The sequence below is a fragment of the Primulina eburnea genome, chromosome 14 (genome assembly GCF_022965805.1).
Source record: "Primulina eburnea isolate SZY01 chromosome 14, ASM2296580v1, whole genome shotgun sequence".
Classification (NCBI taxonomy): Eukaryota; Viridiplantae; Streptophyta; class Magnoliopsida; order Lamiales; family Gesneriaceae; genus Primulina; species Primulina eburnea.
The window spans coordinates 27831065-27847762 of record NC_133114.1 but is presented as its reverse complement, the minus strand read 5'-3'; the positions used below and the strand labels follow the sequence as shown (position 1 = coordinate 27847762).

Genomic DNA, 16698 nt, shown 5'->3' with positions numbered 1-16698 from the left:
TCTATATTTATATCTATATGCTAATACTAATCTAAATATATGAATGTGAATTGTGAATTTACATAAATATCCGTACCTCCATTTAATAATAATAATTTACATAAATATCCTTACTTTCATTTAATAATAATCATTAATACACGTTTTCTTTTTCATATATTCTTTTAATAATAATCATTTCATTAATATATTTTTATTTTTAAATTTAAAATTAATTACTTTAATATTTACATTGACATCAAATTCACAGAAAATCACTATCATAAATACATGTTTATTTTTTTGTTTGTTTATCATCTATTCATTTTATAATAATCATTAATATATTTTTATTTTTAAATTTAAAATTAATTACTACATATTTTCTTTTTCATTTATTCTTTTAATAATAATCATTAATAATTTTTATTTTTAAATTTAAAATTAATTACTTTAATATTTACATTGATATCAAATTCACATAAAATCACTATCATAATTATATATATATATATTTTTTCATATATTCATTTAATAATAATCATTAATATGTTTTTATTTTTAAATTTAATTATTTACTTTAATATTTACATTAACATCAAATTCACAGAAAATCACTATCATAATGTTATAAATTTAAATAAATTGTTAATGTTACGAACATTAATGTAATAATGGGAAAACAAATAGAGATGAGTGTGATTGAATAAAATTAAATTATTAATAAATATTAAGATCATATAAAACATTTTTTTCCCATTTAGAAGGTAGATATATATAGATTACTTATGTATCAACAAAATACGTGATTGAGAGAAAATGTTTGTATGTAAGTGATTTCATTGCAAACATTTAAGTTATTTAATCAATTTTCAATATATGATGCTAAATACATATTATTAAATAATATAATATCTATTAATTAATCTATTAAATATATGACTTTCATTTGTGAGCTTACTATTATATTATTTTTTTTGTTTTACAATTTGTCATGTTAATGTTGTTATTTAAGTCATTTTTTATGTTAGTTTAATAAGATCATTAATAATGTATTTAACTCAATCAAACTAATTATTATTTTAATTTACTTTTAAATTTAATTTTAATCACTTAAATTTATATATTGCCGTCAAATAATAATAGGAAGACAAAGGGAGATGAGTCGGACTGAATAAAAATAAATTATTAATAAATATTAATGCCATACAAAATTTCTTTCTCCCATTTAGAATAAAAATATTTTCAAACTCTTTATGTGTCAATATAGATATGTGATTGAGAGAAATGTTTGTATGTAAGTGATTTCAAACACTGTTTTTAAGTTATTTAGTCAATTTTTTTATAAATGCTGCTAAATAAATATTACTAAATAATATGCTCCATTTGATCATTTCGTGTTCTTGCAATGAGGAGTTTTTTTTACCATAGCGTTAACATGTTTGATTGTTATATGTCATTTGTATTGATCATGTAATTGTTTTTGGATTGTTTATGTGATTTGTTGTTTGCACGAAGAAAAGAGAAACAAAATCAAATATCCAACAAAAATGGTAATTTTTCAACTTTTTATTGTTGAGATATTTTGTTAATTTTTAAACACATAATGCATGTTTTCTGTTTGCTTAGATTACTTAGTTTGAAGTGACTTATAAAATATTAAAAAATTGAAATATTTCTTCGTTTTTACGTTATGTCTCAGAATATCAAGAGATAATATTTTTTATTTATTGAGACAATTGTATTTCCAAACTTCTGTCCATAAATCAATATTTAATTTTTTTACGACATTATTATATTCTCTAATCAATTTTTTTTTTTACTTAGATTGATAGAAGATATTTTAATTTGAGTTTTTATGTTCTTGCTTATATTATTTTTGTGATATTATCTATTATGAAAATAATAGGTGAACTACAAAATTTGGTAGGTCTAAGAGTCCTCTGATGAACGACAAATATGGATAAATTATTAAAATCTATAATATCCAGTAGATTTTTGGCATGCGATTTTGTTCTAATTCAATGATTATGCATGATTCTAAGTTTTAATTATATGACAAGTTAACACATGCTTTGTTGTTGCTAGATATATTTTGTCAATAGTATAATATTTTTCTATGGTTTAAGAAAAATTGTGGACTTTGTATTATATTTGTACGGCTCATTTTCTAAATGGTTTTCTTATGATTTCAAGGCACCATTTTTCATTTGTGTTTTTTTAAAGAAGTGGAATGAATATCTATAAAACGATGACATTAATAAGGTGTCTTCTCTTTATTTGAAAAAAATATTGGAAAATTTATACAAATAATGAATAATATGAGTTAATATTTAATTTGAGAGTGATTTATGCTTTTTATTGCTCGTATATACTTCAATTTCTTTGTTATTGTACTAAATAAATTATTTTTAAACTTTGAGTTATCATTTTTTCCTTATCGAGGTTGTTTGTGTTATGATTTTTTTATTCGTTTTGGTTAGTATTGTTGGCGGTAATTGATTTTTCTGATATTATATGATGTGTCTTGTTGTTTATAAAAATAAGTATGAGAGTATACCAATCAAAGCCACGTATTTTGGGTCTTCTGTTCTACGAAGAGAATAATAAATGGTTTCTGTGAATTATATAATTTTTTGGTTTTTCATACATATAGTCTACGAAATGCGTCAAATTTTGAACAAAAAAGTTAAGACAAACATAGTGAATGAAAAAAAAATAAACATGTTAAATAAAAAAAATAATGTTGTGTATTACTATGTTGGGTGCAATAATTGTCCCTGCTTGGTAGAGCGGTCGAACCGTGGTGCTTGAGCTACTGTGCGGTTTAAAAGATTTGAGTTGCACCATTACTACTAGCTATAGCTTTTGGTAAAGCGGCAAGCGCTCGGCCCTACAATTGGAATCAGAGCCAAGGTCACGGGTTCGATTCCCATTGATTGCGAATAGTGCAATTATTGAGAGGGAGATTGTTGGGTGCAATAATTGTTCCTGCTTGGTAGAGCGGCCGAACCGTGGTGCTTGAGCTGCTGTGCAGTTTAAAAGATTTGAGTTGCACCATTACTACTAAATATAGATTTTGGTAAAACGACAAGCGCTCGGTTTTACATACTATGTCCTAATTTCTGTATGATATAATTCAAGCACATTTTTTTATAGATATTTGAAATTGGGTTCAACTAAGTAACATGAAACATATACATATATATTAAATCATATTTAAAGCAAAATATTAAGATCAAGAATGATTCAGATTTAAATTTAAACGAAGCACAATGAAGAAGAAATTGAAGAATTGTATGTGTACATTAAGTGTTATATAATGATTATGTTGTTACTTCATGGTTGTCCGACATATGAATGTCATATAAAATGTCAATATTTCTCAATAAAATAGTTTTTCAAAAAGAAAAAATTCTTTATTCAGAAAAAAAATACATAAAAAACAAATTGTGCATAATTCTCATTCTATTTATAATGGTATGAGAACAATTCTAAAACTTTGTTGACACGAATAATAGATCAATTTTGTGCATTTTATTGAGACATTAAGCCAGTTTCACTTTATTTCCTCCAATATTATCTCGATATATTTCGATGTGACTACGAGATTGTTTTTGTTTTTTTTTTAGTCAAAGTGTCTAACCACTAATTCATAACATATATGATGGTATCATAGAAAACTCCTCGTCCATGAAATCTAAATGGTTATATTATTAGATGAGATATTGAATAAGACAAATACTTTGACATATATTTGAATGATATCTCATATGCATATCTTAATTACATTATTCGTATCTCTTCTCAATATTTTTAAAATACAATAATTAAGTTTGTATATCGTTCCACAAGATATAAAATATTATAAAACAAAATATAAACTCGATAGAAGAAAATTTATTTTGTTTCAATGAATAATATAATATTACGTTCTAAACACAACAAATGAGATTGAAACTATATCATCCTCATGACATGATACACGCAATCATTATTTCAAAGCTCTCAAAAAATGACGATGAAGATGACTTTCTTGAATTGCGTCAAATTAAATGAGGACACAATTCAAAGATATGACCATTTGAAGAGATTTCAATTATTTTTCTCACAGTGATTGAGAAATAGTTGTTAAAAATTTATTAACCTTATAGCTATATATTTATAATATTGATACTAAATATATAAAAATGATATCACAAATATCACAATATTTGAAGAAGGTGCAACACCATTCATTGGTTATGTTGTTGAAGAATATATAAGTTATACATACTTTTAGTCACAGTGAAAACTTATCGCGAATAAAAGCATTTTTTCTTAGTTGTTATAGTTGATGATTGTCAAAAGCTGAAAAATCATTTAACAACAAAATAGCCAGAAAACTAAGATTATCAGATAAACACAATGTAGAAAACCGAAAAAATGTCGTGATAAAGAAGCAAACTATGAGCATGTCAGATCCCGGATAAGGATTGTAAATAACATAATATATGTTAAAGACGAGCAGATACTTGCTGAGCATATCAAAATAGTTATATGCATATTATAACAAAATACGACAAAGAGTTGTTGAGTTCTCAAAATCAACCAAGAAGCATATTTGAAAGTGTGTCAAGTGAATAAGATAATTTCTCTTATTCATATACCGTCTATGGTCATGATTTTTTTATTTTTTATGGCTTAGTTTGTTTCAGTTGATAAATATTATTAGTCATGTTTTAATTCATTTAAATATTATCAAAATTTCGCACATTTATTTTCAGCAGTTTAAGTTTTTACGTGCAACGCACGTGTATTTTTCTAGTAAATATATAAATGTATGAATGTGAATTGTGAATTTACATAAATGTCCTTACTTTCATTTAATCATAATCAGTTAATAATAATCATTAAATACATGTTTAATTTTTTGTAAATTTACACACTCCATTTTTTATTTTTTCTCCATGTTTTTCATCTATTAATTAATGAAATTTAAAATACATTGAAGATAAATGAATTTTAGTCTTTTCCAATATATTAATTAATGAAATTTAAAACATAAATGTCATTACTTTCATTTAATAGTTTTTTTTTCTGTGAATTTACACACTCCATTTTTTATTATTGTTTTTGTTTTCCTTGTTTTTCATCTATTAAATAATGAAATTTAAAACAAATTGAAGAAAAATGAATTTTAATATTTTCCAATCTATCTACTAATTAATGAAATTTAAAATAAAGTGAAGATGAATGAAATTTAGCCTTATTTTTTGTTGTAATGAAATTTACACTCTATTTTTTAAATTTTATGATAGAGCAGATACGATATAGCTAATACAAAAGTCGTGAATTTACATAAATGTCCTTACTTTCATTTAATAATAATCATTTAATAATAATCATTAAATACATGTTTAATTTTTTGTGAATTTACACACTCCATTTTTTATTTTTTCCCCATGTTTTTCATCTATTAATTAATGAAATTTAAAATAAATTGAAGATAAATGAATTTTAGTCTTTTCCAATATATTAATTAATGAAATTTAAAACATAAATGCCATTATCTTCATTTAATATTTTTTTTTTTCTGTGAATTTACACACTCCATTTTTTATTTTTATTTTTTTGTTTTCCATGTTTTTCATCTATTAAATAATGAAATTTAAAACAAATGAAAGAAAAATGAATTTTAATCTTTTCCAATCTATCTACTAATTAATGAAATTTAAAATAAAGTGAAGATGAATGAAATTTAGCCTTATTTTTTGTTGTAATGAAATTTACACTCTATTTTTTAAATTTTATGATAGAGCAGATACGATATATCTAATACAAAAGTCACAACTAACGAGCTGAATTCGATTAAAGAAAATGAACAAATATATGATGTTATGATGTGATGTTTTGACTCGTTATGCAACTTTACGACATGTTTACGCTTATGCTAAGATCATGAAATGTATGTTGAGTACAATACTTTTCATTGTTGCATGTTATGTATATGTATTTGTTATTAAGTTACAGGTGTTGAGTCTTTAGATTCACTAGGCGTGATTGATGCAGATGATCATATTGATCAGGAGATTGGAGGTGCCGAAAACGGAGTAGGCGGGGCTGGATGTGCGCACACTAACCCGAGGACCTTATTTTTTCCGCACGTTTTCATCTATTAATTAATGGAATCTAAACTAAATTGAAGAAAAATAAAATTTAGCATTTATTTTTTGTGATGAAATTAGCAATCCATTTTTTAAAAAAAAACTTATATCTATAATGAAATTCAATATATTATCTATCTATCTATTATTATTATTACTACTATAAATATATGAGTTTGAATTGTGAATTTACATCTATGTCTTTATCTTCATTAAATAATATTTATTAATACGTATCGCTTTGTTTGTTTTTTTTTCATTTATTAATTAATAGAATCTAAACTAAATTGAAGAAAAATAAAATTTAGCATCAACTTTCATGCTTCAGTAATACATGTTTCTTTTGTGTTTTTTTCATATATTAATTATAAATTTTAAAATAAATTGAAGAAAAATAAAATTTAACCTTCTTTTTTTGTGATGAAATTTATACTCCATTTTAAAAAAAAAAAAACTTATTTTTAATGAAATGCAAAACAATAATATTAATAAATATTTTTTATTTATTTTCTATCAGCTATTAATGACTTCTAAAATAAATTGAAGAAAAATGAAATTTAGCCACCATTTTTTGGAATAAAATTTAAATTTATCTTTCATTTTTTGAAATGAAATTTACACTTTATTTTTTTGTAAAAAAATATATATCTTTAATGAAATTTAAATTAAATGCATTTTTGTTTGCTTTCTATTTTTTATTAATTAAGAAATTTTAAATAAATCGAATAAAATAAAGTTTACAATATTGTTCAAAATTTTATAGTTCTCCAATTTTTAGTAGGTTTGACGTGAAACAGTTTCATTGTTATATAGTCTTCAGAGGGCTGATCCAGTTATTTCAGGAGTAAAAAAAATAATTTTTTTTCACGATTCAAGTCGGATATGAGACATGCTTCACAAAATTCACTCGTGAAACAACCTCACAAAAGTTTTTATGTCAATTTTATTTTTAATTTAAATAAATTAACATCTGTGAATAACGTAAATAATAATAATTAATGTACTTTTCTTCGCTTGTTTGTATTTTTCCATCTATTATTTAATGTATTCTAAAATAAATTGAAAAAAATAAAATTTAGCTACAATTTTTTAGAATGAAATTTAAATTAAGCATTCATTTTTTGGAATGAAATTTACATATCATTTTTTAAAAAAATTAATATCTTTAATAAAATTTAAAATAATAATAATAAATACATATTCTATTGTTTGTTTTTTTTCTCACCTATCAATTAATTCAAAATAAAATTGAACAAAATGAAATTTAGCCACCATTTTTTGAAATAAAATTTATAATTTATTTGTTTAAAAAAAATATATCTTTAATATAATTTAAAATAATAGAATAATAATAAAATTTACAATATATTTTAACAGAATGAATTATATTCTTATTTTAAAAATAATTATTTTTGTTTGACTTCATTTATTTTATTTATGAATTTTTATAGTTCTCCAATTTTTGAATTGAAATTATGCGAGCCGGTCTCATGGATATATCTTTCAGATGGGCCAACCGGTCAATAGAAGAATAATAAAATTTACAATGTATTTTCAGAGAATGAATTATATCTTTATTTTAAAAATAATTCTTTTTGTTTGACTTTTCCTTTTTTTTTTTTATGATTTTTTATAGTTATCCAATTTTTGAATTGGTCTTATGCGAGCTGGTCTCATGGATATATCCTTCAGATGGGCCAACCAGTCAATTTTCAGAGTGAAAAACAATGATTTTCATGATTATGATAGGATATGAGACATGTTCCCGTGAAAGAGCCTCGTAGGAGTTTTTATGCAATTTTTATTTTAAACTTGAGTAAATTAACATTCATTAATAACGTAAATAATACACGATTAATATATTTGAAAACTCTAATAAAATTGTGTGAATTTACATATATGTCCTTATTTTAATTAAATAATATTAATAAATACATGTCTTTTTTTTGTTCGTTTTCAGATATTAATGAATTTTATAATAATTGAAGAAAAATGAAATTTTTTTTTTGTAATGAAATTTACAACTTTTTTTAAAAAAAATTATATCTTTAATGAAATTTAAAATAAGCGACACAATATCAGCAGCTTAGCTCACGAAAACTTCATAGGTGTTCACTCATCCCAATACTACCCTCATTCTTGCACGCTTAACCTAACAAAACTGAATGATAGTGAAAGATTTATCTTTTAGTTCGAATGTTGCTTAATTTTTATGTCAAAAGTTATATTTATTACCCACGAGGCAATATTTATTTCTTATAATTGTGATTTACCGTGCAAAGCCCTATACTAAGCAAATAGTGAACATAATGAGGATTGCATTGACGTGGCTGTCAATTTGCTAAATTGTAAAATCCTATGCATAACAAGCACAAATAATTGTTTTGTACAATAAGAAAACACTTCAAAAGAATCAAAATGAGTTTAAATTAGTTTTATGTGTAATAATTACTCTTATATACATCAAATGGATAGAAAAAGAGAAATAAAAATGAATTCAAATCATTTTTATGTAAAACAAATTACCAATACATAACTCAAGTTTTAGATCACACTAAAAAAAGTGATCATTACTTTACTTCTTTATGTTACAGGTATAGGATAACAATTAAAATTGAATATGAGAATGAGATGACAAGAATAACATTATTTAGAAAAGTTTCATCGTTTTTTGTTGGATATTCTATTGAAGATTTCATTCAAATTCATGACCAGATATAAGATAAAACAAACAAATGATTTTATATCTACATAAATATTGCATCTAACAATAAAGATTTTCAATGCACAATCTACCAAATAACACATATAAAGATTCGTTAAATCAACCAAGCTCCAAGCTCCATACATTCTTGTTTAAGTTGGATAATTCAGTAGAAAAATGTGATGAAGTGTTAAAAATTGTGACATAAGCTATTGAGATACATGACAATTATCCAACAACAAATGTCAATATCAAGAAACGGAGATCTCGGAAGATTATCAAGCCAACTAAACAAAGCAGTGTACCACCTAAGATAGAAAAATCAAATGAAATAAATATCAACAAAAACATGAAGATCCATGAAGACGAAGATTAAATAAAGATTCGAGATGAAGAACAAATTGCCGAGTAAAAAAAAAGAGATAAGAAGATAAAAACCGACGGGCACAAAAAGATTTCAAGAGGTCTTCAAATCAAAGACAAGAAAATGTGATGATTTCATTTGTAACCAAATAATTAATTATTTATCTATTAAAGTTATTCTTATTTCAAAAATAATTTAAACATATTTAAATAAAACTATCATATACAAATTATCTCTATTTCTTAACGTACAACGCACGTATATTTATCTAGTACTATATAAATATATGGACAAAAACTTGTGTGAGACGGTCTCACGGGTTGTATTTGTGAGACGGATCTCTTATTTGGGTCATCCATGAAAAAATATTACTTTTTATGCTAAGAGTATTACTTTTTATTGTGAATATGGGTAGGGTTGACCAAGATCCGTGAGGCGATCTCACGGATTAAAATCCGTGAGGCGATCTCACATGAGACTCACTCAAATATATGATACACTGATTTAAAGTTTATGATTCTACTTCACTAAACAACAAAATACATTTAAAATTCATAGATTTGAATTCGATTGATTTGTTTTCGTCTCAAAATTATCTCCAACTGGTTGAAATATTATTATGAAATAGCCACGTCTTTCAATTTGTATACTAAAAAAATGATGTTGAAAAGCCACGACATCCTCACCTATTGGCATAATCCTATCATGTTTCAAGAATATGTCAGAAGTTCCTCCTCAACTGTAATAAATATATATATATATATATATATATATATATATATATATATATATTATAACAGCTTAATCATATATTATTACTCCTTTATTTTTTTGGGAAAAAACCAAGTATTGCTTAAAAAACTTTATGTAGTAAACAAATGCAAAATAAATTATTTAATTGGCCGAAGAGAAAATTACAAAAAGATATTTGCACAAGGTTTGCCGAAATAAGGGACAGTATAATGAAATCCATGCAAGACAGCCCATCGTGAAAAAAGTTTAGATAGAATTATTGTTTAAATGATTTGAAAGTTATTGAAGAAATAGAAGTTGTGAAATTAAGATAAAGACTCAAATTATATTCTATATCACATCTTCCCTTTATATTTAATTTTTGTCATATGTAGATTCCAGGCACGATAGTTTTTCCTCTTCAACTACTTTAAAAAAATAAAGTTTTAATTAAAATATTTTTTCGAATTCAAAGATTTATATAAAGATACATACAAGCACACTGATGGGTAATTAATTCACTTCTTACAAGATAACACAAGCATTCTAAAAATGGTCACTCAGACCCAAACTTCAATAGCTCCCACCTGAAGGGATGGAAGCATGGATGAACTTCAGGTGAGCTTTTGAAGAGCAGCGCTGCGCACACACAAACTGCGGCTATTGCCACCATCGACAACATTGCTGGTTTGTAAATCCTCACAGATGATCTCCAACTTCCATAACCCCCAATTTTCTGCTCACATTCACTACAACGTCGAGCTCTTTCTGTTTCAAAAGTAACCCCTGACTTGCCAAACAAACTCATGTTTCCGCTATTCTGTTTCGTGGGTTCGGTGTTGTCTGGAATGTCCACTACAATGTGACTGTTAAGTGATTTCTTGTTCAGTTTCCGCTGAACTAGATGGATGTAAGAATAATGACCGCGGAAACACGCGTAGTCATGAGGTGTCAATCCTGTGCTGTCTTTAGCATTCTTCCATGCGTTTATTCCCACCTGAAAAAGGAAATGTGATTTCTTGAGTTTAGAAACACATATTGTTCTTAAGCCATGTCGTGCTTGTTAAAAGCATACAAAGAAGGAGCATACCGATTTGGGATCTTCAGTTAATGCATCCAATACACTCTCACGGCCATCTAGACAGGCCGCTATGTGAAGAGGAGTCAGCCCTCCTGGTCCTTTAGAATCAGGCCTAAAGAAATACTGGCCCTCGTTGTCAGCTTGATTCAGTTGTGGTCCTGTTTTGTTCAAAGATTCACTGGGACGGTATTCTAAGAGAAACTCTACCATGGACTTGCAATTTCTCCGGACTGCTTGGTGAAGAAGGCCGATGTCCAGCAACGCGAGTAGAATGGAAGTATGTTTCCCCAAATCAACGGTACCATCCAAGAAAATACTTAAGAGCTTTTCGACTACAGCACACCAGTCATGATCAATGGAGAAGTCGATAAGCCACCTGAAACGTTTGAGAGGGAATAGATCCACTTTGAAATTGGATTCACCCAACCTACACTTCAAACGGCTTCTTTGGAGAAGCCAACCCATTTCATGTATGAAATCCAAAGCTTGGTTCCTAGCCTCCAATTTATTTGTATCTCCATCGGTCACTCCAATTATGCTCTCCAGAGTACAAATTTCTAAGCAGACATCCTTCTCTGCGACGATGAAGGGAAAGAAGCTGCTGCTGAGACCATGGTCTTCAACCTAATATAAACAAGTACAAACAAAATTAGAACTTATAAAGGGTGAGCCGATGCATCCATTAGACTGTAATTTCACAAAACTCTTGATAAAACAAACAAAATGCATTTTTTATTTGGGCAACAAAGCATTGAATGCAACATCACCTCAATAAATCCCCTTCCAACTATATTTGGTATAGTGCAAGAGAAGTTAAGGGACATAATCTCGTCATGCTCCGCAAATGACTCTGCTCCTCCTGTTCTAGCGCAACAATTTTCCTGAGCCAGATATTTTCCATCTATTGTGCATAGTAACCTGAGAAAAAAAACAAGTGAATGATATAAAATTTATTCAGGCAGTCTCCGGATTATTTATGAATTTGGATTGTTAAATTTCAAATTCGTTGAATATACTTGAGCAAAAATACATAAATTGAGTTTTTCAAATTCCAAATCTCGGTCCAATAAAATTTCTTACACGGTATTTCAAATCATTCGCAAGTATATCTCATTTCAAATCAATGAATTTCCACATGTTTTTTTTTTTATTTCAAATCATCTTTTAAATTCAAATACCTCCCAAAGCGCAGCCTTAGATTTTCCAGAACTTCATAAAAGAATGAAGGATTCAAACAACCTCGTGTAAACCAAGAGATTGATGCATGTAAAATAGAATACCTTGAAGTTACAAGAGAAAAATTGAATCCTCTGACAAAAAATTGAACATTCTCTGAGGCAGAGACAGCAATAGGACTGATACTTGATATTCTGCAGCTTTGATGATATATTAGATGTGAGGGTGTGTCAAGAACAACCTGGCCTGTGACCAAATGGAATTTTTCAGCGCTATTGACACTCATGGATCATCCATTTCTCGGTAACAAAAAATAATTTGAAACAAATAATAGGACAGAAAATGTAATTATACCGTCATAGACAAATGAAACATGATTCTGTACTCGAGAGTATATCCATCCAGTTTTCCAAAATGAATCGTTGGATGAATCAAGAAGCCTCCTCAAACTGGAAGATAGATCACAGTACAGCTGGAGGCCAAAATTCTAACAGTTAGATGACGTTCCTTAAAAGCTGGGCTTATTCCGTTTTTCAAAAGCTCACACAATCAACAACCAGTTTGATTATTCATGTATCTGTAGCCTCACTTGCACTCCAACTCGACTATTAACATCCAAAAACTCTGGCTGAATAAAAAATTACCTCCTCCCACATGGAATTATCCATACGCAGGTATATTGTCAGTATGACGCAACCAGGTCGGATGTAGCTTTCTATCTCTGTAGGACTATTGGATAGCCAATGAAGAATCTGAAATCCATTGGGTAAATTTGAACTTCAAAACCAGAAACGCGCAAATTTAAGTCACTGCCAACATTTAACCTTGAAAGCCAGGAACAAACCTGCTGTCGCACAACAAGAGGGAAATCACTTGGATCTTTTCCAAAGAGTTTAAAAACAATCCGATCTGTTCGACTCTGCGATCAAATTGAAAATTATGTCACAATGATACCCAACGGGAACTGGTATCTCAATGCAAAGCTACTTTAAGTTATTTCTTCCGCCCAACAAATCAAGCATTCAAAACATGGTTATCAAATAACAGTACTTGATAAAGAACAAGTTTAAGAGGCAGTAGAAGTTGTGATGAGGAGAATATCACATCCTAGTTCTGGAGCTGATTGCGCAGTTTGATCGAAATGAAAGAGTATATATGTATTCTAGACTTCTAGTTATATGAAAACATGAAGATATATGGGGTTGGGTTCTATCGCAGAAGCTTTCATTGTAGTCCTGCAGAAACATATAAAAGCTATACAATAAATTTAGTTAAGACCTGCTCATCCCCACTGGAAGTAGATGGTGATTGGCTTGAAGTAGAACCAGAGTTTCCACTATTCTGAGTAGGTAAAGAATTTTGAGAATCTTTATACAGCCAGAATGAGCAAGAAGGAGATACATTCCCTGTATTTTCTGGGGCAACAGTGTCCTCAAGACCATCCATGCAGTCTTGTGAATCATCATAAACATTATTTAAGTCAATGTTACTCAATTTTATCCTCTCTATTGGAGTATCAGAGGGACTTGCTTTGATCGAGTTGCTAGCCTTTTTGGTTAAAGCAGATGCATTGTCTGTAATTCCACCTTGAGAATTATCGGCCAGTATCCTCTTTTGTGTCAAATCAGATGCAGATACGATCACGCCCTGCCCAGCATTTCTGCTAAGGTCCTGAAGATAAACATTGTCAGAAAACTAACCAAAAAACGAAGAATATTCAACTCTTTGGATTCTTTGGGACCTTAGGCACCTGTTCAGTTTCCAGATATTTATCCACGTTCTGCAAATCCTGAGAAACAGGTAACAACGTAGCAGGGTTCCTTTCACCAGTTGTACCAGCAAGATTTGCAAGATTTCTTAGGAGATGAGATAGCAAACCCTGATTCTCTGTTTGATCTGAGCCATTGGCTGCAAAGTAATTGAGTGAGACAGCTCATGATGAGTCACAAGAGCTTAAGAGAATAAAGAACATCTTGGATGAATAAATTTAACAGACAAAACAAGAAAGAAAAGAGAACTACAGAAACAGGTTTGGACATAGACAAAAAATCAACCAGGAGTAAAAAAAACAGTGAAAGCACGGAAGCACAAGTTACAGTGTAGAACAGAAGTACCCACAGGTCCCTATAACATCCTTCTAATAGACAATCAATCACTACTTCCTATAGTTAGCTGTGTTTGGCTCGAACGAAAGTAATGAAAAAATGTCACATAAATTTTGTGGACCCTCACTGATAAATATCAAAGTCGACAATAATGGAAATAACTGAGCTTTATCAAGGTACCAAATTCTAATTTGAACCTTAAAACATCTAGCATGCAGATTGTAGCAATGCCAAAATTTATCTTGGCTTGACCTAAATGATTATTGTCAGACATGTAACTCATTCGGCCAATACATATTCTGTTAAAAAGGAAAGAAAATAATAATTGCAGCATAAAAATCATCCTACTCCATTTTTGGTAATTGCACTTAGATAGTAGTTTATTTATAGATTTAAACAGGCACATGGATGATACTCCCATACATATAAACTCCCTTCTATCCCCATCTACTGTCTAGATAGCATAACTTAACTGAACCATGTTCCATTCTCAGAAACTTGCTTTATTTCATCTTAGTCTCGCTACAAAATATTTTTCTGCCAGATGGGATCCGATAATTCATTAAGATTAAACAAGTACTAGTTATCCAACAAAAAAGAAACACAAAGATATACAAAGCAACTGGACTAGCATCCATGAAATGCTTCAATCAAATTTTCAAAGTAAGCTAGTTGTTTTTCACATAACGCAGTCACACGGCTAACATAGTGCCTCATAACAAATAACTTAATCAGATAAAACTTACAATGTATATTGGAGAGTATCTTTAGCAGACTAATTAGTAAATAATTACTTCCCCGCTCATCATTAAGCATTGCAGAATTAACAACATTCTCCGGGTGAGTTTTCCTTCGCCTTTTGTTGTGGCCTGCCAATCGCCTGCGACAACTCCGCTTCCCTTCATCAAACTCTTCCAGAACATGAAACCTGGAGAAAAATTAACACTATCTTAAAAATCATAATGGCATACTAACCAGTGGTTCTACTTTTACTTGGATTTATAGAAGACTTCCAAATAAATTCAGAATGCACACAGTCCAAATATACAACACAAGGCAGTATAATTCTGAGGAACATATCCAAATCAGTGAATATGGAGTGAAAAGGCATTAAAGGCAAGGAGTTAAATAGGAGCTGATGATCCTAAGGTTTGTGGTTAATGCTAACAATCTTCCGTAAAAACATTGAGATGAAAGAGTGACCTGCTGCACTGCTGACAAAACCGCTGCATAACATTTCCCACCAAAGCTTTGGTAGCCTTAGAATGCACGTCACAAACTTTATGCCGTCTGTGATAATCTTTCGCATTGCTCAAGTCCGCCTTACAATCCTCCACTTGGCAAACTGCGCGACTAGATGGTACTCCTGAAATTTTGGTCTTCTTACCACTCTTTCCTTCTGACTTGTCTGCATCCCCTTCCGTGACAGGATACACTTGTCCACCTAGCTTCAGATTAAGTGATCCACACTCTCCGTTCACCTGTTCAGTTTCAACCTCAACACCCCTCCTACGTTTTTCCAACTCAGTCCGTTCTCTCTCAATCCCATCTGACCCTGATGAGAAACTATTGGAGGCTCCGTTGTACGCCGGAATTTCTGATCCAGCCGGAAGGAACTTTTTACCTCTACAGTCTGATGAAACAGAGTTCAGAGGAGCAGCCACAAACAAATCGCCATCCCATTTCCAGTCATTCAAATCCCATTCCACATTCTTTTTTCCCATGGCCTTCAAATCGGAAGCCACTGGACCAAAGAAATGATGCAACTTCCCACCATACTTTGCCTCCATTTATGAAAATTCAAACCACCCACAAAAGCCAAACTTCAAAAGGAGATAGAGGAACCAGAGTTCCAAGAATCTAATTTCACAAAAACAAAGGGCAAAGATTGAATCTTTCCTATAGGTTAAGACTTAAGAGTAAGCTAATAAAACTCAATTTTCGATCGGCCTCGCCACTGCCCCAGAAGTTCAACAAGAGCACAACGACACGTCCATGGATCCAAACAAGAACACCCCACGAGCCAAAATAACTCTAATCTACCATTGAGATCGACTCAGGACACCGCGTAACATACAGAACACATCCCCCAACACTTCAACCCAAAAAGACTTTACCTTCGATCAAATATACAAAAACCCAGTATCTATCCCTTGAGGCCGTCTTTGTGGATATTGGGTAGTTCTTTTTTCCACTTCCTGTACAACAGATAATAAGATAAGACTAAACATTCCGATAAAACCGAAACTGAGATTCGATCTGCGATGTTTCAGCTCTGACCGAAAGATCACCGGCAATTTAGAGCTCCACAACACAGAAGAGAGAGAAAAACCCAAACCGCTTTCTATCTACTATCTATTATTAGGTCAGATAAAAATGTATAAAAAAAAAAAAAAGGAATACACGATAGG

The 16698-nt window shown here is 29.5% G+C and overlaps 1 protein-coding gene across 1 annotated transcript; it reads right to left on the bottom strand.

The window, feature by feature from the left end:
• Positions 1-10354: 10354 nt before the first annotated feature.
• Positions 10355-16676, bottom strand: LOC140812864 (squamosa promoter-binding-like protein 1). Its single transcript, XM_073171230.1, has 11 exons — positions 15491-16676; positions 15034-15215; positions 13933-14090; positions 13461-13853; positions 13027-13101; positions 12827-12934; positions 12537-12654; positions 12287-12428; positions 11774-11924; positions 11016-11630; positions 10355-10922 (listed from the first exon to the last, which is right to left on the bottom strand). The coding sequence occupies exons 1-11, from the start codon at positions 16075-16077 to the stop codon at positions 10482-10484; spliced, it is 2970 nt and encodes a 989-aa protein (XP_073027331.1). The 5' UTR covers positions 16078-16676; the 3' UTR covers positions 10355-10481.
• Positions 16677-16698: the final 22 nt, after the last annotated feature.